This window comes from Carcharhinus amblyrhynchos, chromosome 25 (assembly GCF_965287045.1).
Source record: "Carcharhinus amblyrhynchos chromosome 25, sCarAmb.v2.hapA, whole genome shotgun sequence".
Classification (NCBI taxonomy): Eukaryota; Metazoa; Chordata; class Chondrichthyes; order Carcharhiniformes; family Carcharhinidae; genus Carcharhinus; species Carcharhinus amblyrhynchos.
The window spans coordinates 1,697,273-1,717,361 of record NC_137348.1 but is presented as its reverse complement, the minus strand read 5'-3'; the positions used below and the strand labels follow the sequence as shown (position 1 = coordinate 1,717,361).

The window sequence follows — 20,089 nt, the reverse complement described above, 5'->3', positions numbered from 1 at the left end:
GTGTGGGCTAGACATTGGGGTGCTCCAGGGCACGGGGGGGGGGCGGGGGGGGGTGGAGTTCAGGACTGGCCCGGGAATTATTGTGGGGGCCGCGATCAGGCCGTGGAGGGGGCTGGAGGGGCAGCAATGCGGGGGTCCCGGGCCGGTCAGCGATTGAGCTGTCCAGTAAACTGCAGACTGGCAGATCGGGGCTATTGCACATGCGCAGAGTTCCAGAACTGTCAAACTCCAGCGCGAATAGGCCCCACTCTTCTGCATTTTTAATGAGATTCACAACTGGGACCTCTGCAGTGCACAGAGTGCAGAGATTCCAGTGTGAAACTGCACTGACAAAACAATTGTGATTTAAAACAGTTTTCCCGCCAATTCAGCACTTTTGGGGGCATCTCCCCCTTGGATTGCAATGGGATCTTGATCAATTGGGCCAGTGGGCTGACGAAAGGCAGATGGAGTTTAATTGAGATAAATGTGAGGTGATGCATTTTGGTTGATTGAACCAGGGCAGGACTTACTCAGTTAATGGTAGGGTGTTGGGGAGAGTTACAGAACAAAGAGATCGAGGGGTACAGGTTCACAGCTCCTTGAAAGTGGAGTCACAGGTGGACAGAGTGGTGAAGAAGGCATTCAGCATGCTTGGTTTCATCGGTCAGAACATTGAATACAGGAGTTGGAATGTCTTGGCCTTAGTTATAGGACGGATGTCAGGGGTAGGTTCTTTACCCAGAGGGTGGTGAGGGATTGGAATGCCCTGCCTGCTGCGGTTGTAAATGCGCCTAGTTTGGGGGCGTTTAAGAGATCCATGGATAGGTTTATGGACAAAAAGGGATTGGTTTAGGTTAGTGGGTCATTGTTTTTTAACTGGTCGGCGCAACATCGTGGGCCGAAGGGCCTGTTCTGCGCTGTAATGTTCTATGTTCTATCCCCACCCCTCCCAACCCCCGAAGACAGCGGGGAGAGGAGGGGAGGTTCCAGCCAGAAGGTTGGAATACCTGATTCTCCTGCCAATCTCTTCCTGGAACAATATCATCTTTGTCTGATTTTTCATCAAAGAATGTGTAATAATCGAAGTCTCCATCGATATCGTAATAACTGGTCACCACTGAGGGATATTCTGCAGTCGTGGTCTCTGGGGTGGTCACTACACTTTCCTCTGTCCAACTGTCCTGAATAGAAAACAGAAACATTATCGATTTCCAGCAACTTCAACTCATTATCTCTTTCCCGATGTCCCGTTATTCCAATCTCCCAACACCCCTGTGCCCCAGTGTCTCGGCATTCCATACAAACCTTGTAATCTGGCACTGCAGTGACTGGTTCTGTTGGATGTTCTTCATATTCTGGAATTGTCTCAGTGGTGGTCTCCAGATAATCATCTGTCCCTTCGTAATATGGATATTCGTAGTAATAAACCTCCTCAGGATTCTGGGTAGAAAACAGCCTCAATTAAACCGGCAGCAAAGAATTTCCAAACATGTGGCCGAGGCGGGGATGGGGGAGGTGGAGGCTATGATGTGGGAAGCTGGGGGAGTGGGAGGGTGGGAAAGGGGAGGGTGGAGTGGGGGGCGTGGTGTTGGAAAGTGGGGGTGGGTGGGGAATGGGGATAGAGCCTGGAGAGTGGTAAGGGGGAGGAAATTTACAGAAGGTACAGGCTGAGGGTGGGAGACAACTCAAGGCCCACTGCACCTGCTCCATCCAGTTCCAGAGGAAACAGCGGACTGAGGGTCTCCCTCACTGAGGTTCCTTTAAGACATTCATCCCATTGCAACAACACCGCCCCCACCCCCACCACCCACCCCCCGCAACCCGCCAGGCTCTTGGGGCAAAGCTTCAGGAGCCAGTAACAAGGTCCAAACCCATTTCCGAAAACCGGCTCCCAGTAATTTAACCCAAACATGCCAACGTTACTCTGCTATACGCATTGTTAATGACCCCCTTTTAAAACAAGCACAAGGATTTGAATCTGAAGTCATGTTCTGAAGGCCTCCTGCTTTTATTCTCTCACAGGAGATGCACAGAAACCCAGGGATGATCCTAAATATTTACACAAAGTGTTCTGAAAAGCTGTGCTCTCTGTAAACAGCGAGAGGCCTCAGCTTAATGGAATGTAACGGTATGTGGGCAGGATCAGGGAGAGGTCAGTGCCTATCTCTGTCCAACAGGGCCATGGGCCCACAGGCAGACCGTTGTAAAGACCCTCCCTCACTCCCACAGCTCTTACCAACTCTCCCCGCAGCCGGCCTGGAGTCTGGGACACGGTGAATTTTCCAGGAGCTGCCGGGGGCGGCAGTGATTCCACAGAGCGGTGAAAACAAACGGCCTTCATCTCCGTCCTCAGCCAGGAGATTAAAATCCCACTGACTCTCCGGGTAAACTCGAGGACAATTTACCCGTCTAGAGGGGTCACTACCAGGGGTCAAACATCCCAAAGGCAAAACGCCCAGGCCAATTGGGGTCACACCAATTACACCCACCCAAACCCCCACCCACACAAACCCACCCCCACAACCTCCCCACTGAACCCCCCATACAAACCCATCCCCACCATCCCCCACACCCACCACCACCCCTAACCTGCCATCCACACCCACCCCCCGCACACAAATCAACCCCACCCACACCCATACCCGCACACAAACCCACCCCCACAACCCCTCACTCACCTCCTCCACACCCAACCCCCACTCACACCCATACCCCCACACAAACCCACCCCCACCCTCACAAAGCCCCACTCACAACCCCCACACCATCCATAAGAACATAAGAAATAGGAGCAGGAGTCGGCCATCTAGCCCCTCGAGCCTGCCCCGCCATTCAATAAGATCATGGCTGATCTGAAATGGATCAGTTCCACTTTCCCGCTTTCTCCCCATAACCCTTAATTCCCTTGCCTACCAAAAACCTATCTACCCGTGTCTTAAATATATTTAGCGAGGTAGCCTCCACCACTTCAACGGGCAGAGAATTCCAGAGATTCACCACCCTTTGAGTGAAGAAGTTTCTCCTCAACTCTGATCTAAACTGCGCCCCCCTTATTTTGAGGCTGTGTCCTCTAGTCCTGCTATCCTTTCTAAGCGGGAAGAATCTCTCTACCTCTATCCTATCCATCCCCTTCATTATCTTATACGTCTCTATAAGATCCCCCCTCATCCTTCTAAACTCCAATGAGTACTGACCCAGTCTATTTAGTCTCTCTTCATAGGCCAACCCCCTCATCTCCGGTATCAGCCTAGTAAACCTCCTCTGCACTCCCTCCAAGGCCAAAATATCCTTGCGCAAGTGCGGCGACCAAAACTGCACACAGTACTCCAGCTGCAGCCTCACCAGTGCCCTGTACAGTTGCAGCAAGACCTCCCTGCTTTTATATTCTATCCCCCTCGCTATGAAGGCCAGCATCCCATTCGCCTTCTTGATCACCTGCTGCACCTGCAGACTGGGTTTTTGTGACTCGTGCACAAGGACCCCCAGGTCCCTCTGCACCGTAGCATGCTGCAGCTTTTCGTCTTTTAAATAATAATCCCTCCGACTATTATTTCTACCAAAGTGGATAACCTCACACTTGCTAACATTATACTCCATCTGCCAGGTCCTCGCCCACTGGCTCAGCCTATCCAGATCCCTCTGCAGACTTTTCACACCCTCCGCACAATTTGCTTTTCCACTCATCTTTGTGTCATCAGCAAATTTCGTCACCCTACACTCAGCCCCCTCCTCCAGATCATCTATATAAATGGTAAATAGCTGAGGCCCCAGCACCGATCCCTGCGGCACTCCACTAGTTACCAACTGCCAACCAGAATAGCACCCATTGATACCAACTCTCTGCTTCCTATTAGACAACCAATCCTCTATCCACGCTAACACCTTACCCCCAACTCCATGCTCCCTAACCTTCTGCAGCAACCTTTTGTGAGGCACCTTATCAAACGCCTTCTGAAAATCGAGAAACACCACATCCACCGGTTCCCCTCTGTCTACCGCACTAGTCACATCCTCATAGAAATCTAATAAATTTGTCAAACACGACTTCCCCTTAACGAATCCGTGCTGCGTCTGCTCTATCAAACCATTCTTTTCTAGGTGCCTCGCTATTTCTTCTTTGATGACAGATTTAAGCATTTTTCCAACTGCAGACTTTAAACTAACCGGCCTATAATTCCCCGCCTTTTGCCTGCTACCTTTTTTAAACAGCGGCGTAGCATTAGCCATTTTCCAATCTTCCGGCACTTCCCCGGAATCCAGCGAAGTTTGGTAAATGATCACTAAGGCATCTACTATCACCTCTGTCATTTCCTTCAGAATCCTGGGATGCATTCCATCCGGTCCTGGGGACTTGTCCACCTTATCTCCCAGCACAAACCCATCCCCACCCACACCCACTGTTCCACACATATCCCACCCCAACAAACCCACCCCCATAAACTCACCTATCGTCCATGCATCCCACACCCCACCAAAACTTGCCCCCAACCCACCCACACTCTGACATATCCCCCAGCCTTCACATTTCAAACCCAAGGAGAATGGTGTGGGAAATCTGTGTCGTGTCTCCATCCTCCAGCCCAGCTCACTGAAAGGGGAGGGGGGGTAGGGGGTCAGAACGGGGGAGGGGGTTAGGGGTCAGAATGGTTGAGGGGGGGTAGGGGTCAGAACGGGTGGAGGGGGGATGGGGTCAGAATGGTTGAGGGGGGGTAGGGGTCAGAACGGGTGAAGGGGGAGGGGGGATGGGGTCAGAATGGGGTGGGGGGAGGGGGGAATAGGGGTCAGAACGGGGGAAGGGGGAGGGGGGATGGGGTCAGAATGGGGGGGGGGGAGGGGGGAATAGGGGTCAGAACGGGGGAGGGGAGAGGGGTCAGAGCAGGTGAAGAGGTCTCAGAGTCTCCGGGAGTTGGAGATGCGTGTCTGACGGTGAGGCACAGGGACGTTACGAACCCTCCAGTGGCAACTTCTTCATTAAACTGTTTTCATTCTGAATTTTAAACCCAGTCAAACAGCCAATCAAGTAAGAGTGAATCTCCCTCTCTTTCGCTGACCATGATGCCTCAGGACAAGGTTGGACCAATGGTGAGGAGGGATGTGAGCATCCAATGGCGGGAGATGAAAGGCCGTGTGGCCAATGGGATGTGGCCAAGGTTGGACTGGGTGCGCGCGATAGCGAATGGACGGTCAGCTTAGAGACCGAGGCACGGGCTGGTCGACCGCAGGGACCATCGCAGGCAGCTGAAAGGATGAATTACTCACATCATACTCATCGAAGTTTGGATCCTGAGACTGTGGTGAGTCAGGGAGAGGATTATCACAGTCGGGACTGTAATGTTCACAATGATCGTAAGCTGCTCTGTGATCTGGAACAATCAGGAGTTGCTGGATGTCACCCTGCAATAAGAGAAACAGTCTGTCAGTGACAACAGGAAACACAATCACCTGGTGAACAAGGACCCAACCACACACACTGACCACAACTTACAGGATACTGCGAGGCCTGGATAGACTGGACAGGGAGAGGATGTTTCCACTAGTAGGAAAAGCTCGAACCAGAGGGCACAACCTCAGGCTAAAGGGACGGTCCTTTCAAACAGAGATGAGGAGGAATTTCTTCAGCCAGATAGTGGGGAATCTGTGGAACTCTTTGCCACAGAAGGCTGTGGAGGCCAGGTCATTGAGTGTCTTTAAGACAGAGACAGATAGGTTCTGATTAAAAAGGGAATCAGGGATTGTGGGGAAAAGGCAGGAGAATGGGGATGAGAAAAATATCAGCCATGATTGAATGGCAGAGCAGACTTGATGGGCCGAGTGGCCTAATTCTGCTCCTATGTCTTATGGTCAAAACTAACCGCAACCAACTGCAATTAACCAAAATTAACCACAGCTAACCGCATTCCTTTCATTATAACATGAATGGGCAGTACCGAGGGAGTGCTGCACTGTCAGAGGGTCAGTGCTGAGGGAGTGCTGCACTGTCAGAGGGTCAGTGCTGAGGGAGTGCTGCACTGTCAGAGGGTCAGTGCTGACGGAGCGCCGCACTGTCAGAGGGTCAGTGCTGAGGGAGTGCCGCACTGTCAGAGGGTCAGTGCTGAGGGAGTGCCGCACTGTCAGAGCGTCAGTGCTGAGGGAGCGCCGCACTGTCAGAGGGTCAGGGCTGAGGGAGCGCCGCACTGTCAGAGGGTCAGTGCTGAGGGAGCGCCGCACTGTCAGAGGGTCAGTGCTGAGGGAGCGCCGCACTGTCAGAGGGTCAGTGCTGAGGGAGCGCCGCACTGTCAGAGGGTCAGTGCTGAGGGAGCGCCGCACTGTCAGAGGGTCAGTACTGAGGGAGTGCCGCACTGTCAGAGGGTCAGTGCTGAGGGAGCGCCGCACTGTCGGAGGGTCAGTGCTGAGGGAGTGCCGCACTGTCAGAGGGTCAGTGCTGAGGGAGTGCCGCACTGTCAGAGGGTCAGTGCTGAGGGAGCGCCGCACTGAAGGAACTCTGGTCTATGTTGAATGGGTGAATCTCTCTCCCTTTCCTCCTCAGTTTGATCTTAGTGAAGTATCTGACCCCAATCCCTTTCAGCAAAAGCACCCCCTCCCCCCACTTCCAGGGAACACCATCAGTTTGAGCTTCCGACACAATGAGATTTTGCAGCTGCTGAACAAAAGCTTCAGTTGGACAATCTGAACACGGCTTTGATCCGTGAACAAAGATTCCGAGCAGGATTGCTGCAGCTGCTCCGAGCTATAGACAAAACAAGCACACTGATTCCACCTGGACCAACATCTGCCACCTCCTCCCAATTATTCATAGCTCGCTGCCCAAAACTACCACTTTCTGCTATCCCAAACCCCAAAAGCTCTGTCTGACATCCTGAAACCACATCATAAATCACCCCTCACTCAGCCAGCATGCCAGATATCACCCTGTGGAGTGTTGAGAGATGAGGGTTGAGTACAAGATGCTGACTGGTCAGGGCTGTGTTTAGATGGTGTATTGTGGATCATGGGTTGCGTGTTTGGGCTGTGTATTTTGTGTTATGGGTTGTGGGTTGTGTGTTAAGAACATAAGAACTAGGAGCAGGAGTCGGCCATTCGGCCCCTCGAGTCTGCTCCGCCATTCAATAAGATCATGGCTGATCTTTCCATGGACTCAGCTCCACTTACCCGCCCGCTCACCATAACCCTTAATTCCTTTACTATTCAAAAATCTATCTATCCTTGCCTTAAAAACATTCAATGAGGGAGTCTCAACTGGGCAGGGAATTCCACAGATTCACAACCCTTTGTGTGAAGAAGTTCCTCCTCAACTCAGTCCTAAATCTGCTTCCCCTTATTTTGAGGCCATGCCCCCTAGTTCTAGTTTCACCCACCAGTGGAAACAACTTCCCTGCTTCTATCTTATCTATTCCTTTCATAATCTTATATGTTTCTATAAGATCTCCCCTCATTCTTCTGAATTCCAATGAGTATAGCCCCAGTCTACTCAGTCTCCCCTCATAAACCAACCCTCTCAACTCCAGAATCAATCTAGTGAATCTCCTCTGTACCCCCTCCAGTGCCAGTATATCCTTTCTCAAGTAAGGAGACCAAAACTGTACACAGTACTCCAGGTGTAGCCTCACCAGCACCTAATAATGTTTTGTGTTTTGAGGGTTGTGTGTTTGGACTGTGTATTGTGAGCTGGGGGATGTGTTTTGGGTTATGGGCTGTGTATTGTGTGTTGGACTGTATATTGTGGGCTATGGGCTGTGTTTGGGCTGTGTATTGTGGGCTATGGGCTGTGTTTGGACTGTGTATTGTGGGTTATGGGCTGTGTTTGGGCTGTGTATTGTGGGTTATGGGCTGTGTTTGGGTTTGTGTGCTGGTTAGTGTTGGTGGGTGAGAATGGGTAGTACTGATGCAGACTGGCACTGTGTCAATGTGAATCAGTGATGAAAAGGGGCTGTTAATTTCTGAGCCTTTTCAAGGATTCTTTAAAAACGTCGGACTATTTAATAATTATTTAACGTCATGTTATTTATTGAGTGAAGGTGTAGCAGAATGCGTCACAAAACAAAATAACTAGCTCTAGGCACAGTGGCGCTGCTGCCTCACAGCACCAGGACCCAGGTTCCATTCCCACCTTGGGTCACTGTCTGTGCAGAGTTTGCACGTTCTCCCCGTGTCTGCGTGGGTTTCCTCCCACACTCCAAAAATGTGCAGGTTAGGTGGATTGGCCATGATAAACTGCCCCTTCGTGTCAGGGGGATTAGCAGAGTAAATATGTGGGGTTACAGGGTTAGGGCCTGGGTGGGATTGTGGTCGGAGCAGGCTCGAGGGGCCGAATGGCCTCCTGCTGTAATGTAGGGATTCTATGATTCTAACTGAGCAGGTAGGAAAAATGTGTGAGGAGAGGGAATGGAGAGAATAGAGGGCGAGGGAAAGAGAGGAGAGCAGGGTCAGGAGAAAGGACAGACAGAAGGAGGGAGAGAGAGGAGAAAGGGAGAGTGAGAGAGAATCAAGAGTAAAGAGAGGGAATGGAGAGAGGAGCCGAGAGGGAGAGAAAGTCAGAGTGAACTGAACGCAAGTCACAAATGTATTTCCAGTGTGGAGGATGCAGAGTAACATTGCGTAGACACCAGCTGAAGGAAACAGGAATGAAACAGGAAAAATGTTAGGGGTAAGTTTTTCACTCAGAGGGTGGTGAGTGAATGGAATCGACTGCCGTCAGTGGTGGTGGAGGCGAACTCGCTGGGGTCTTTTAAAAGACTTCTGGATGAGCATATGGGGTTTTATGGGATTGGGGGTTATAGATAGGTGTTGATGTGATCGGCGCAACTCGTGGGCCGAAGGGCCTGTTTGTGCTGTAGTGTTCTATGTTCTATGTTCTAAACTGACCTCTAATGAAAATGAGCAAGATGAGCTCTCAAAATCCCCACAGCCAAACAGGCTGATTCTGTGTACACGCAGCCACACCGCCCCGTGTACGCGCAGCCACACCGCCCCGTGTACGCGCAGCCACACCGCCCCGTGTACGCACAGCCACACCGCCCCGTGTACATGCAGCCACACGGCCCCGTGTACGCGCAGCCACACGGCCCCGTGTACGCGCAGCCACACGGCCCCGTGTACGCGCAGCCACACCGCCCCGTGTACATGCAGCCACACCGCCCCGTGTACATGCAGCCACACCGCCCCGTGTACATGCAGCCACACCGCCCCGTGTACACGCAGCCACACCGCCCCGTGTACACGCAGCCACACGGCCCCGTGTACATGCAGCCACACCGCCCCGTGTACATGCAGCCACACCGCCCCGTGTACACGCAGCCACACCGCCCCGTGTACACGCAGCCACACCGCCCCGTGTACACGCAGCCACACCGCCCCGTGTACACGCAGCCACACCGCCCCGTGTACGTGCAGCCACACCGCCCCGTGTACATGCAGCCACACCGCCCCGTGTACATGCAGCCACACCGCCCCGTGTACGCGCAGCCACACCGCCCCGTGTACATGCAGCCACACCGCCCCGTGTACACGCAGCCACACCGCCCCGTGTACGCGCAGCCACACGGCCCCGTGTACATGCAGCCACACCGCCCCGTGTACATGCAGCCACACCGCCCCGTGTACATGCAGCCACACCACCCCGTGTACACGCAGCCACACCGCCCCGTGTACACGCAGCCACACCACCCCGTGTACACGCAGCCACACCGCCCCGTGTACACGCAGCCACACCGTCCCGTGTACGCGCAGCCACACGGCCCTGTCTGAAAGGCATTTCCTCCAGGAGCTCACCGTGTGGGACAGTCAATCAAAACAGAAAATGCTGGAAATGTTCACCATGACAGGCAGCGTCGGAGGGAGAACAGAGGCCAAGGTTTTCCTGTCCCACCCACAGTGGACGGAATATCTCTCCAGCCAATGGACCGGTGGCTTTGGACAGACATTTCTGGCTCAAACATCCCAGCCAGAGTTCACATTTCAGCTCCATCACATTGATTCAATTTGATTTGATTTATTATTGTCACATCTACTGGGATACAGTGAAAAGTATTGTTTCTTGCACGCTGTACAGACAAAGCATACCATTCATAGAGAAGGAAAGGATAGGGTGCAGAATGTAATGTTACAGTCATAGCGAGGGTGTAGAGAAAGATCAACTTAATGCCTAACCCCAAAAACTGGGAAAATTCAATATGGAATAGATTTGACCAAGTGAAAGGGTTGGGGGGAGAAAGAGAGGGTGAAGGGGGGGAAGAGAGGGAGGAGAGAGAGAGGGGAAAGAGGGCGGAAACAGAGGGGTGGGGGGAAAAGAGGGGGGGAAGGGAAGGGGGAGGGGGAGAGGGAGGGAGGGAGGGGAAGGGGGAGGGACGGGGAGAGAGGGGAAGGGGGAGGGAGGGGGAGAGAAGGGAAGGGGGGAGGGAGGGAGGGAGGGGAAGGGGGAGGGACGGGGAGAGAGGGGAAGGGGGAGGGAGGGGGAGAGAGGGGAGAGGGGAGAGAGGGGAGGGAGGAAGGGGGGGAGAGAGGGAAAGGGGGAGGGAGGGGGAGAGATGGGAGAGGGAAGAGAGGGGAGGGGGCAAGGAGGGGGAGAGAGGGGAGAAGGAGACGGAGAATGAAAAGAGAAATCTATTAGAGGGGAGATTACAGAGTGATCCTTACGTCTTGAAAGGATATTGGAGTGGGAGGGGGAGGATCCAGCTGTTGTGGTCCATATTGGGATAACAACATCGACAAGATTAGGAAAGAAGACCTGTTTAGGGATTATCAGGCACTAGAAACTAAGTTAAAGAACAGATTATAATCTCTGGATTACTATCCGAGCCATGTGCAAATTGGTTTAGGAATGAGAGAATTAGAGAAGTGAAGATGTGACTAAAGGAGTGGTGTGGGAGAGAAGGGATCCATTCCAGGGGGTATTGTTATCAGTGTTGGAACAGGAGGGATCTGGACCATCGGGATGGTCCCCACCTGAACGGACCCGGGTCCAGTGTTCCAGCAGAAAGGATAAACAGGATGGTCGCAAAGACCTTAAACTGTGAGGAGGGGAGAAGAGAAAACCTCTGGGGAATATAACAGTTAATGGGAAGTAAAGCAGCAGGTTAGCACGTGGAGAGGTGGGTTCAAGTGCATGGAAAATCAAGAAAAAAGTTAAAAGGGAGAAGAATTCTGGAGATGTTATTAATGGAGGTGTTTGGATTCAAAAAGGTACAAAATCTAGCATAAAGGCACTTTACCTAAATGCTCGTAGCCTTCGAAACAGAGTCAATGAGTTGGCGGCACAGGTCATTGTGAATGAGTCTGATTTGGTGGCTATTACAGAGACATTGGGCCCGATTCTCCCGCTGCAACACGCACACTTTTTGGCACGTGTGTTGGGAGATGTGCGTGTCGGCCATTTTGCGGGATTTGCACATGCGTTCCCGACACATACACGTCTCCCACAGCTGGAGAGCAGCACGGGTGGGACCGCGTGAAGACCAGGTCAGTGATTTCAATCTGTTTTTCGTGTGATTTAAACGTAATTAGAGGGCCCGGGTCTGACTTCTCCGCACTCGATCGCATCTCCCACCCCACCAGGAGTATTTCACTCTGGCGGGAATTAGAGTACTCCCCGCATTTGGGGATTTAGCAGGAGACCCTGCCGGAATGAAGGGAATCGGGGACCCCCAGCGGGGTCTATTGTGGGTGGGGCCTAGAGGGCCCATTGGGGATTTTAATCTACACCCTCTATCAAGGCAGCATTGAAGAGGAGTTCATAGAATGTATCCGTGATAGCTTCCCTGAACACTATGTAATGGAACTGAAAAGGGGGTAAGATATCCTAGATCTGGTCCTGTGTAGTGAGACAGGAATAATTAATGATCTTGCAGTTAGGGATCCTCTCGGAAGGAGCGATCACGGTATGGTTAAATTTAAAATACAGATGGAGCGTGAGAAGGTAAAATCCAATCCCAGTGTCTTGTGCTTAAACAAAGGAGATTATAAAGGGATGAGGGAGGAGTCGGCTAAGGCAGACTGGGAACAAAAACTTTATGGTGGGACAATTGAGGAACAGTGGAGGATTTTCAAAGTGATCTTTCACAGTGCTCAGCAAAAGTATATACCAGTGATAAGGAAGGACTGTAGAAAAAGAGATAATCAGCCATGGATATCTAAGGAAATAAAGGAGGATATCAAACTGAAAGAAAATGTATACAAATTGGCCAAGATTAGTGGGAAACTAGAGGATTGGGAAATCTTTAAAGCTCAACAGAAAGCCACAAAAAAAGCTATAAAGAAAAATAAGATGGATTATGAGAGTAACGAGCTCAGAATATAAAAACAGATAGCAAATGTTTCTACAAATATATAACATGAAAAAGAGTGGCTAAAGTAAACATTGGCTCTTTAGAGGATGAGAAGGGGATGTAATAACTGGAAATGAGAAAATGGCTGAGGCATTGAACAGGAATTTTGTGTCTGTCTTCACAGTGAAAGACATAAATAACATGCCAAAAATTGATGACAGGAAGGCGATGGCAGGTGAGAACCCAGAAACTATCATTATCTCGAAAGAGGTAGTATTGGGCAAGTTATTGGGGCTAAAGGTAGACAAGTCTCCTGGTCCTGATGGAATGTATCCCAGGGTATAAAAGAGATGGCGGGAGAAATAGCAAATGCACTAGTGGTAATTTACCAAAATTCACTGGACTCTGGGGTGGGTTCCCACAGATTGGAAAACAGCAAATGTGACACCACTGTTTAAAAAAAGAGATAGACAAAAGGTAGGTAACTGTAGGCCGGTTAGCTTAACTTCTGTAGTAGAGAAAATGCTTGAATCTATCATCAAGGAAGAAATAGCGAGACATCTGGATATAAATTGTCCCATTGGGAAACGCAGCACGGGTTCATGAAGGGCAAATTCGTCATGTTTGACTAATTTGGTGGAATTCTTTGAGAATATCACACGCATGATGGACAAAGGGGAACCAATGGTATTCAGAAGGCATTTGACAAGTTGCCGCACCAAAGACTGCTACATAAGATAAAGTTGCATTGTGTTACAGGTAATGTATTAGCATGGATAGAGGATTGATTAACTAACAAAGCAAAGAGTGGGGGTAAATGGGTGTTTTTCTGGTTGGTGATCAGTGACTAGGGGTGTGCCTCAGGGATCAGTGTTGGGACCGCAATTGTTTACGATTTACATACATGATTTGGAGTTGGGTTCCAAGTGTAGTGTGTCACAATTCACAGATGAGGCTAAGGTGAGTGGCAGAGTAAAGTGTGCAAAGAGATATAGATAATTTAAGTGAGTGGGCGAGGGTCTGGCGGATGGAGTACAATGTTGGTAAATGTGAGCTCATCCATTTTGCTGGGAATAACAGCAAAATGGACCATTATTTAAATGGTAAAAAATTGCTGCTGCTGTGCAAAGGGACCTGGGTGTCCTTGTGCAGGAATCTCAGGGAGTTGGTTTCCAGGTGCAGCAGGTAATGAAGAAGGCAAATGGAATTTTGTCCTTCATTGCCAGAGGGATGGAGTTTAAAAACAGCAAGGTTATGTTGCAGCTGTATAAGGTGCTGGTGAGGCCACGCCTGGAGTACTGTGTACAGTTTTGGTCTCCTTACTTGAAAAAGGATAGGGAGTAGATAAGATAGAAGCAGGGAAGTTGTTTCCACTGGCGGGTGAAACTAGAACTAGGGGGCATGGCCTCAAAATAAGGGGGAGCAGATTTAGGACTGAGCTGAGGAGGAACTTCTTCACACAAAGGGTTGTGAATCTGTGGAATTCCCTGCCCAGTTGAGGCTACCTCATTGAATGTTTTTAAGGCAAGAATAGATAAATTTTTGAACAGTAAAGGAATTAAGGGTTATGGTGAGCGGGTGGGTAAGTGGAGCTGAGTCCATGAAAAGATCAGCCATGATCTTATTGAATGGCGGGGCAGGCTCGAGGGGCCAGAGTAGGCCATCCTGCTCCTAGTTCTTATGTTCTAATAGAGCGATGATTACAGAATGATCATTACAGAGCGACAGTTACAGAGCGACGGTTACAGAGCGACGGTTACAGAGTGACGGCTACAGAGCGACGGTTACAGAGCGACGGCTACAGAGCGACGGCTACAGAGTGATGGTTACAGAGTGATGGTTACAGTGCAATGGTTACAGAGCGACGGTTACAGTGCGATGGTTACAGTGCAACAGTTACAGAGCGACGGTTACAGTGCGACGGTTACAGAGCGACGGCTACAGTGCAATGCTTACAGAGCGACGGTTACAGAGCGACGGCTACAGTGCAATGGTTACAGAGCGATGGTTACAGAGCGACGGTTACAGTGCAACGGTTACAGAGCGACGGTTACAGTGCGACAGTTACAGAGCGACGGTTACAGAGCGACGGCTACAGTGCAACGGTTACAGAGCGATGGTTACAGTGCGACGGTTACAGAGCGACGGTTACAGTGCAACGGTTACAGAGCGATGGTTACAGTGCGACGGTTACAGAGCGACGGTTACAGTGCAACGGTTACAGTGCAACGGTTACAGAGCGATGGTTACAGTGCAACGGTTACAGAGCGACGGTTACAGCGCGACAGTTACAGAGCGACGGTTACAGTGCAACGGTTACAGAGCGATGGTTACAGTGCGACAGTTACAGAGCGACAGCTACAGAGTGATGGTTACAGTGCAACGGTTACAGAGTGACACTTAGAGTGCGACCGTTAGTGGAGTGCCCCAGGGGTCGGTGCTGGGGCCTCAGCTTTTTACCATTTATATAGATGATCTGGAGGAGGGAACCGAGTGTATGGTGTCGAAATTTGCTGATGACACCAAGATTGGGGGAAAGGCAAATTGTGCGGAGGTGTGGAGAGTCTGCAGAAGGATCTAGATAGGCTGGGCGAATGGGCCAGGAAATGGCAAATGGAATTTAATGTTGGCAAGTGTGAGGTGGTCCACTTTGGTAGGAATAATGGTAGGAAGGACTATTACTTACGTGGCGAAAAACTGCAGCAGGCGACGGTGCAGAGGGACCTCGGGGTCCTTGTGCATGAGTCGCAAAAACCCAGCTTGCAGGTGCAGCAGGTGGTCAGGAAGGCGAATGGGATGCTGGCCTTCATAGTGAGGGGGATTGAATATAAAAGTAGGGAGGTCTTGCTGCAGCTGTATAGGGCATTGGTGAGGCCGCAGCTGGAGTACTGTGTGCAGTTTTGGGCGCTGCACCTGCGCAAAGATATTTTGGCCTTGGAGGGAGTGCAGAGGAGGTTTACTAGGCTGATACCGGAGTTGAGGGGGTTGAGCTATGAGGAGAGGCTGAATAAGCTAGGCTTGTACTCGTTAGAGTTTAGAAGAATGAGGGGAGATCTCATTGAGATGTATAAGATGATGAATGGGATGGATAGGATAGAGGTGGAGAGACTCTTCCCGCTCAGAAAGGACAGTAGGACTAGGGGGCACAGCCTCAAGATAAAGGGGGGGAGCGGTTTAGAACGGAGTTGAGGAGGAACTTCTTCACTGAAAGGGTGGTGAATCTCTGGAATTCTCTGCCCGTTGAGGTGGTGGAGGCTGCCTCACTAAATATTTTTAAGATGCGGGTTGATGGGTTTTTGATAAGAGAGGGGATTAAGGGTTATGGGGAGAGGGCGGGAAAGTGGAACTGAGCCACGACAGATCAGCCATGATCTTATTGAATGGCGGGGCAGGCTCGAAGGGCTAGATGGCCTACTCCTGCTCCTATTTCTTATGTTCTTATGTTATAGAGCAACGGTTACAGTACGATGGTTATAGTGCGACGGCTACAGAGTGACAGTTACAGTGCAACAGTTACAGAGCGACGGTTACAGTGCGACGGCTACAGTGCAATGGTTACAGTGCAACGGTTACAGAGCGATGGTTACAGTGCGACGGTTACAGAGCGACGGTTACAGTGCGACAGTTACAGAGTGACGGTTACAGTGCAACGGTTACAGAGCGATGGTTACAGTGCGACAGTTACAGAGCGACAGCTACAGAGTGATGGTTACAGTGCAACAGTTACAGAGCGACGGTTACAGAGCAACGCTTACAGAGCGATGGCTACAGAGTGATGGTTACAGAGCGACGGTTACAGAGCGACGGTTACAGAGCGATGGCTACAGAGCGATGGCTACAGAGTGATGGTTACAGTGCAACGGTTACAGAGCGACGGTTACAGAGCGATGGTTACAGTGCGACGGTTACAGAGCAACGGTTACAGTGCAACGGTTACAGAGCGACGGTTACAGAGCGACAGTTACAGAGTGACGGTTACAGTGCAACGGTTACAGAGCGACGGTTACAGAGCGACAGTTACAGAGCAACGGTTACAGTGCAACGGTTACAGAGCGACGGTTACAGAGCGACGGTTACAGAGCGATGGTTACAGTGCGACGGTTACAGAGCGACGGTTACAGTGCGACAGTTACAGAGTGACGGTTACAGAGCGACAGTTACAGAGCAACGGTTACAGTGCAACGGTTACAGAGCGACGGTTACAGAGCGACAGTTACAGAGCAACGGTTACAGTGCAACGGTTACAGAGCGACGGTTACAGAGCGACAGTTACAGAGCGATGGTTACAGTGCGACGGTTACAGAGCGACGGTTACAGTGCGACAGTTACAGAGTGACGGTTACAGTGCAACGGTTACAGAGCGATGGTTACAGTGCGACAGTTACAGAGCGACAGCTACAGAGTGATGGTTACAGTGCAACAGTTACAGAGCGACGGTTACAGAGCAACGCTTACAGAGCGATGGCTACAGAGTGATGGTTACAGAGCGACGGTTACAGAGCGACGGTTACAGAGCGATGGCTACAGAGCGATGGCTACAGAGTGATGGTTACAGTGCAACGGTTACAGAGCGACGGTTACAGAGCGATGGTTACAGTGCGACGGTTACAGAGCAACGGTTACAGTGCAACGGTTACAGAGCGACGGTTACAGTGCGACAGTTACAGAGCGACAGCTACAGAGTGATGGTTACAGTGCAACGGTTACAGAGCGACGGTTACAGTACGATGGTTACAGTGCGACGGTTACAGTGCGACCGTTATAGAGCAACGGTTACAGTACGATGGTTATAGTGCGACGGCTACAGAGTGACAGTTACAGTGCAACAGTTACAGAGCGACGGTTACAGAGCGACGGCTACAGAGCAACAGTTACAGTGCGACGGTTACAGAGCGACGGTTACAGTGTGACGGCTACAGAGCGACGGCTACAGAGCGACGGTTAGAGTGCGACGGCTACAGAGCGACGGTTACACAGCGACGGTTACAGTGTGACACTACAGAGTGATGGTTACAGAGCGACGGTTACAGAGCGATGGTTACAGTGCGACGGTTACAGAGCAACGGTTACAGTGCAACGGTTACAGAGCGACGGTTACAGAGCGACAGTTACAGAGTGACGGTTACAGTGCAACGGTTACAGAGCGACGGTTACAGTGCGACAGTTACAGAGCGACAGCTACAGAGTGATGGTTACAGTGCGACGGTTACAGTGCGACCGTTATAGAGCAACGGTTACAGTACGATGGTTATAGTGCGACGGCTACAGAGTGACAGTTACAGTGCAACAGTTACAGAGCGACGGTTACAGTGCGACGGTTACAGAGCGACGGCTACAGAGCAACAGTTAAAGTGCGACGGCTACAGAGCGACGGTTACACAGCGACGGTTACAGTGTGACACTACAGAGTGATGGTTACAGTGCAACTGTTACAGAGCGACGGTTACAGTGCGACGGCTACAGAGTGACAGTTACAGTGCGACGGTTACAGAGCGACGGTTACAGTGTGACGCTACAGAGTGATGGTTACAGTGCAACGGTTACAGAGCGACGGCTACAGAGTGATGGTTACAGAGCGACGGTTACAGTGCGACGGTTACAGATCGACGATTACAGAGCGATGGTTACAGAGCGACGATTACAGTGCAACAGTTACAGATCGACGATTACAGTGCGACGGCTACAGAGCCATGGCTACAGAGTGATGGTTACAGAGCGACGGTTACAGTGTAACGGTTACACAGCGATGGTTACAGAGCGACGGCTAGAGCGACAGTTACAGTGTAACCGTCACAGAGCGACGTTTACAGAGCGACAGCTACTGTGCGACAATCACAGAACGATCATTATAGACCAGTAATTACAGATGATTACAGGACAATTATAGAATGATGATTACTGTGCAATGAATACAGAACAATCATTACAATGTGACAATTACAGACGAACAATTAGAGAATAATCATCACAAGATGATCATTACAGTGCAATAGTTGCAGAACGATGATCACTGAGTGACGGTTACATTGCGACTGTTGCAGAGAACATAAGAAATAGGAGCAGGAGTAGGCCATCTAGCCCCTCGAGCCTGCCCCACCATTCAATAAGATCATGGCTGATCTGTCGCTGCTCAGTTCCACATTCCCGCCCTCTCCCCATAACCCTTAATCCCCTCTCTTATCAAAAACCCATCAACCCGCGTCTTAAAAATATTTAGCGAGGCAGCCTCCACCACTTCAACAGGCAGAGAATTCCAGAGATTCACCACCCTTTGAGTGAAGAAGTTCCTCCTCAACTCCGTTCTAAACCGCCCCCCCTTTTATCTTGAGGCTGTGCCCCCTAGTCCTACTGTCTTTTTTGAGTGGGAAGAGTCTCTCCACCTCTATCCTATCCATCCCATTCATCATCTTATACGTCTCAATGAGATCTCCCCTCATTCTTCTAAACTCTAACGAGTACAAGCCTAGTTTATTCAGCCTCTCCTCATAGCTCAACCCCCTCAACTCCGGAGACCCTGATAGAGGGTCTACAGAACGATGAGAGGCACAGACAGGGTGGATAGTCAGAGGCTTTTCCCCAGGGTGGAAGTGTTAATTACACGGGGGGGGGGGGGGGGGGGGGGGGGGGCACAGGTTCAAGGTGAGGGAGGGAAAGTTTAAGGGAGATGCTGAGGGGGGAGTTTTTCACACAGGGAGTGGTGGGTGCCTGGAACGCGCTGCCAGAGGAGGCGGTGGAAGCAGGAACATTAACAACATTTAAGAGGCATCTGGATGGGTACAGGAATAGGGAGGGAACAGAGGGATACGGACCGAGTAAGGACAGGAGGGTTTTTTTAAGTTAGTGCCTCATGATCGGTGTAGGCTTGGAGGGCCGAAGGGCCTGTTCCTGTGCTGTACTTTTCTTTTTTATTCTTATTTACAGGGGGTCCCTGGACAGTGTGTGATGAATGTGTGAATGACGGTGTCTGTCAGTCTGTGTCCCTGTCTCTGAGGGTGTGTGTCTGTGAGGGTCTGGGTCAGTTTGTCTCTCTGTCTGTGAGGGTGTGTCCCTGTCTGTGAATGTGTGTCCCTGTCTATGAGGGTGTGTGTCTGTGCGGGTGTGTCTCTGTCTGTGCGGGTGTCTCTGTGAGGGTGTGTGTGTGTGAGGGTGTGTGTGTGAGGGTGTGTGTGAGGGTGTGTGTGCGTGAGGGTGTGTGTGCGTGAGGGTGTGCGTGCGTGAGGGTGTGTGTGTGAGGGTGTGTGTGCGGGTGTGTGTGCGTGAGGGCGTGTGTGCGTGAGGGTGTGTGTGAGGGTGTGTGTGAGGGTGTGTGTGAGGGTGTGCGTGCGTGAGGGTGTGTGTGTGAGGGTGTGTGTGTGTGAGGGTGTGTGTGAGGGTGTGTGTGTGTGAGGGTGTGTGTGTGTGAGGGTGTGTGTGTGTGAGGGTGCGTGTGAGGGTGTGTGTGTGTGAGGGTGCGTGTGAGGGTGTGTGTGTGTAAGGGTGTGTGTGAGGGTGTGTGTGTGTGAGGATGTGTGTGTGTGAGGGTGTGTGTGTGTGAGGGTGTGTGTGTGTGAGGGTGCGTGTGAGGGTGTGTGAGGATGTGTGTGAGGGTGTGTGTGTGTGAGGGTGTGTGTGTGTGAGGGTGCGTGTGAGGGTGTGTGAGGATGTGTGTGAGGGTGTGTGTGTGTAAGGGTGTGTGTGAGGGTGTGTGTGTGTGAGGGTGTGTGTGAGGGTGCGTGTGAGGGTGTGTGAGGGTGTGTGTGAGGGTGTGTGTGAGGGTGTGTGTGAGGGTGCGTGTGTGTGAGGGGGTGTGTGAGGGTGTGTGTGTGTGAGGGTGTGTGTGAGGGTGCGTGTGAGGGTGCGTGTGAGGG

At 51.2% G+C, this 20,089-nt stretch overlaps 1 protein-coding gene across 1 annotated transcript in view; it reads right to left on the bottom strand.

Moving 5' to 3' along the window:
• Nucleotides 1-20,089, bottom strand: part of col5a1 (procollagen, type V, alpha 1) — a 268,503-nt gene that overhangs the window by 147,465 nt on the left and 100,949 nt on the right. The window contains exons 5-7 of the mRNA XM_080212368.1: nucleotides 5,242-5,376; nucleotides 1,288-1,422; nucleotides 990-1,163 (exon numbers count right to left, since the gene is read on the bottom strand). Coding sequence (XP_080068494.1) covers nucleotides 990-1,163; nucleotides 1,288-1,422; nucleotides 5,242-5,376 — 444 coding nt within the window. The remainder of the gene's footprint in view (nucleotides 1-989; nucleotides 1,164-1,287; nucleotides 1,423-5,241; nucleotides 5,377-20,089) is intronic.